Genomic DNA, 5,108 nt, shown 5'->3' on the forward strand with positions numbered 1-5,108 from the left:
AGGGCAAGAAAAAATTTTTTTCACATGTAATACAAAAGTCATGTTTTACTCTTCCTGTCTTACATTCCAGTCCCACAATTAAAACACAATTAAACAATTATTCCCTGAAATTCCTATGTGGGTTGAGCACGAGAAATGGGCAGTTACCCATATAAAATTTTAGTTGCTGTTTCAGAGCTGCAAAAAGGCTTCCGTCCTTTCTGAGGTACAGACCTGAAGGGCAAGGCTGTTTATAAAGTTTTCTTGGTCATTCTGATATACTGTTATCAATTGATTAGCCCTGGCTCACTGGTTCAAGCTAAACTGGCCCCAAATACAAAATGCAGCTGGTAGTTAGTAACTGAGAACCTGCTTGATGACGCAGATGAATGGGGGTCCTTAGGAACTTTATCCTGTTGTGTGAGTTGGCCAGTTTGACTGAGTCAGACTTGAAATGACTTGGAAAGTCAAAAATCGGGCATCGATTTCAAAGACTTTAATCCCATCGAAAGAAACTGAACCATTGGTATGTCATCAGCTGTATTTTTTTAATTTTAGAATTATTCTATGTTCATTGCACATTACTAGTAATAACCAAGATATGGAAGCAACATATATATACACACACACACACATACATATACATATACACACACATACATACACACACAATGAAATATTATTCAACAATAAAAAAGAATGAAATCTTGCCATTTGTGACAATATGAACGGACCTAGAGGGTATTATGCTAAGTCAGACAGAGAAAGACAAATACTGTACAATTTCATGTACTTGTGGAATTGAACAAAACAAATGAATAAACAAAATAGAAACAGACCCAGAGATATAGAGAACAAGTTGATCATTGCCAAAGGGATGGGGGATGAAAATAAAAGTTTTTAATAAAATAATTTCTTTAGCCATTTATATAACATATGATTTTCTGTCTAACAATAGTGGCCATCGCGACCAACACAGCCTACTTTATCTTTCAAAATAAAGTAGCCATGCCCTTGCTTTCTCATCAAGGGAAATTACTTCCTACAGTTTACAATCTTTTCTACTCATTATTTATTTCCCCCCAAGCTACCATTTCAGGTATCTTCTGCAACAACAATCACACGTTCTCAAAAGAGAATCCACGAACAGGGAGTGAAGAGGGTAACTTGCAAATAACATTACCCAGTCATATCATAAGAAACTAAGATGTTTTAAGAATACTATATGAAGGTTAAGTGTGTTACAGTATTTTACTATTAAATAGCAGCAAAGAAAGTCCAGATCCACCATTCTACTAAAATTGAAATGTACATAATTCCAACTATGCATGTGCAATGAAAGAAATGAAAGTTAACAGATCTAAATGAAGACAAACGTAAAAACTACTCATGGATAAAATACGGCTAATTTTAGTTTGCAATCTTAAATTAGAATAAAAATATAAAATGCCATAAAATAATGGGTGCATGACAACTACATATGTGAAGTACTGAAACAAGCAGTAGTTGACAAAACACACGCTCTACCTTCGGAGTTTATACTCATTGATACCTGGGTATAAACACTGATCATTGGATATAAAGCAACCACTTAAAGAGACACATCCTATAAAAACTAAATTATCTTCCTGCCCAATGTAAATAGAAAACAACAAACTAAGTAGCAATTACTACATCAAAGCAAACAAAAAGAATACAGTAAGTCCTCACTTCAAATCATGAATATATTCTGCAACTTTAAGCAAAATGATGTATAATAAAACCAATTTTCCCATAGGCTAATTGATATAAACAAGGGCTAAGTTTCTAGTATATCTCCTCAACTTTATAATGAAACAGTGTTAACCTAAACTATGGTATTTGAGAACATGCTATAGAAATGTTGATTTCATGAGGCATTCATAGCAAACCATTACATTTCCTTCTTAATTGAGCCTCCTAGTTACACACACATTAGGAGTCCAATTTCCCCCAAACCCGTTCTCCTCAGAGTTACTCGTCACATTGTCTAGACCAGCACTGTCCAAAAGAAACATAATGCAAGCCACATATGTAATTTAAAATTTTCCAGTGGCCACTAAAGAGTAAAAAGAAACAAGTGCAATTCATTTTTAATATTTTATTTAATATATCCAAAATACAATCAGATCACTATATAATCAATATAAAATTATTAAGGAGAATTTTACATTCTTTTTTCTCACTGTCTTTTAAATTCAATGTGTATTTTACACTAACTGCACATTACAATTTAACTAGCCATATTTCAATTGCTCAATAGCCACATGTGGCTAGTGGCTACTCTATTGGGACAGCTAGTGGCTACCAGATATATTCGGTAAGATAAAAATAGCAGCATTAAAAATTGGAGTGAAAAGAACTAAAGACAGTGAAACTGGAAAAGTCCCTAATCCAGCTGTTCTTCATGTTCTATGTCCCCAAATCTTTTTGAGGAGTCTTTAAAAGGTCCTCTCTTTTCTAACTACCTATGTGAAGCTGGTTTTCCTCACTTCAAATAACACTGCAACAGACTGAATACAGAAATATATATGAAGATCCAGCTATCTTATTAAACTAGAAAGAAAAGAAATATGTACAAGTGTAAAACAATATGACTCAGCACTAATTTTTTTGCTTAATTTGAAAAATACAATCATTTATCACTGTAAGCACTTTGAGGGTAGATCCTACCCATGCTCTGTCAACTACGATCTGTTTTCAGTGCTTCACATATGTAGTTGTCTCTCAGTCATTATTTTTGCATTTTATATTTTAACTTGATTTAATTTTGTAATGTTAACACAAAAGGATTTTACTCCATTTTTAAATGAATTAATAAGCGGTCTAACATTACTATTCTAATTTCTAACAAGGTGGATATACTCATAGCTATAACTCACATAAACAAAAGCCTAATAATTATTAAGCATATAATAAGATCTTAAGACCAAAAAGTTTGAGAGTTGGTATTCTAATCTATCATACAACTCCTGGAAAACAAAGAGGAATAAATCAAAAGTCAAAGTCTCAACACTTTCTTTACTATTTCTCTATAAATTCCACTAAAATGACTCATTCTATCATTAACCTTAATTTTGTTATTAGGTATATAAATAAATTTGGTTCATCACAGATAGTTCACACACAGGGTGGGGTAAAAGTAGGTTTAGAGTTGTTCATACGGAATACAATGGTTAATAAATAATATAAGAATGAACTCTGTGTTTCATGTACTCACAACTGTGAACCTACATTTGCCCCACCCTGTACAACTGTTGAGGTAATCTGATGAGCAGAACTGTCGATGTACACACAGGCCTTCAAAACACAGATACATGATTAAGTTAAAACTCACATGGAAGTTTACTTAGAACACTTAGGTTAACTGACCAATCATCCCAAATGTTTTTGACTTTTTCAGAAGACATAAATGAGTTCCCATAAGCAATATTTTTCTCATTTTCCAAAGTGAAAGCCATTCACAGATAGTAATCAATTTTTTCAGCACTAGTAATTGCATAGTATATATTAAGGAATCATGGTGCTCTTCAGTCTTTTTCATTATATCCCAAAAGAAATTAAGATAGCATTATTCCCACTTAGTGTTACAGAAAAAGTGTATTTTAACTGCTGTGACAGAACACAACAGCAGAAAGGAAGAAAGTACTGTGTCCATATTCAGGCATCCAGTTCTGATTTGTCCACTGGACCAATAAAGAAAGCTGTGAACAGTGAGAGAACAAACGATTATTATAAAAATACAAATTCTGCCCTGGTTGGTGTGGCTCAATGGATTGAGCACTGGCGTGCAAACCAAGAGGTTGCTGGTTCAATTCCCAGTCACGGCACATGCCTGGGTTGCAAACCAGGTGCCCAGTTGGAGGAGTGCAGAGGCAACAGATCAACGTATGTCTGGACATATTGATGTGTGTCTCACACGTTTCTCTCCCTCTCTTCCTCCCTTCCCCTCTTTCGAAAAATAAAAAATAAAATCTTTTTTTAAATTTTTAAAAATACAAGTTCTAAACTTTTGTGAAAACAACCATACCTTTAAAACCTGTGATGGACCTCAGAATACCACAAATTCACCTCAGGTCCCAATTAACATTTTAAGGAAGCGTAAGAGCAATTCAACCTTATATTTTGTAAAAAATTAAAGTATACCCTGGGTATTGTAATTTCAACACTTTTGGAAATATCTGCCGAGGTACTGTCAAAAACCTAAACAATTCCTTTGTGTTAACCAAACAAGTGTAGTCAAATAACAATTTATCTTTGAAAACTGATCCCAGATGAAATTCTCTGAAGAAAAAAATATATAACGAGGGATTTCTTTCCAACTTACTTCTCATATTAACATCTATAGGATTTACACTTGCAGCGTGAACTTTGATAATGACTTCATTTGGATAGTGTATGATAGGTAACATCATGTCTCGAGTAAAGCGAAGCACTTCATTCTTCCCATATTTATCTATCACCCAAGCAGGCATAACAGTGTTCCTTGGAGAAGTAGTACTAATCCTTCTAACTGAAGGCTTTTGTATAGCTTGGTTTCTCCAGAAGCAAACCGTAGTACATGCTTTTCTTCTAAGTACACAATTCAGAAATTCCATCGTAAACACGTGGTTGAATTGCATGCCCTAATTAAATTGCACTTGGATAGGATTAAACTGTCACCCCTGAAATCGGCCAGATTCTGCCAAACACACACACCGATTTCAAAATTGAGAATTCAGAAATAAAGGTAACATAAAGGAGCAGATGAAATTAGAAGAATATGGAATTAGGTGGCTCCTCACATCTGAAATGCTCCAATTAACGTTCCAATCCGTATTCTGTCCATTCTCCTCCCCGCTTACACCCCCTTCCCTTGAAAACGAAACCAAAATCAAAACCCCTAAAATTGTGCTCTGTCCCAGGAGCACCAAAAGGGACCAACTGGCTCCGCTCAGGATCCCGACACCACAGACAACCAGAGGGTACCGGCTCCGCGCCGCGACCCTAGTCTGGAATCCCCTTTCCACCAGCTCTCCGTCGCCGCGGGTCTCGCCTTGCAGCGCCAGCCAATCGCATGCAAAGATCATTTCCTGGGGCTGCAACCCGACCAATGGAAGTACTCCGTGCTG

General features: G+C 35.5%; 1 protein-coding gene across 2 annotated transcripts in view; it reads right to left on the minus strand.

The window, feature by feature from the left end:
- Positions 1 to 5,031, minus strand: part of RTN4IP1 (reticulon 4 interacting protein 1) — a 43,172-nt gene extending 38,141 nt beyond the window's left edge. For both annotated transcript variants that reach the window (XM_028509254.2, XM_028509253.2), the window contains exon 1: positions 4,325 to 5,031. In XM_028509254.2, the coding sequence (XP_028365055.1) occupies positions 4,325 to 4,619 (295 nt within the window). In that variant the 5' untranslated portion in view covers positions 4,620 to 5,031. The remainder of the gene's footprint in view (positions 1 to 4,324) is intronic.
- Positions 5,032 to 5,108: the final 77 nt, after the last annotated feature.

This window comes from Phyllostomus discolor, chromosome 4, assembly GCF_004126475.2.
Source record: "Phyllostomus discolor isolate MPI-MPIP mPhyDis1 chromosome 4, mPhyDis1.pri.v3, whole genome shotgun sequence".
NCBI classification, from domain to species: domain Eukaryota; kingdom Metazoa; phylum Chordata; class Mammalia; order Chiroptera; family Phyllostomidae; genus Phyllostomus; species Phyllostomus discolor.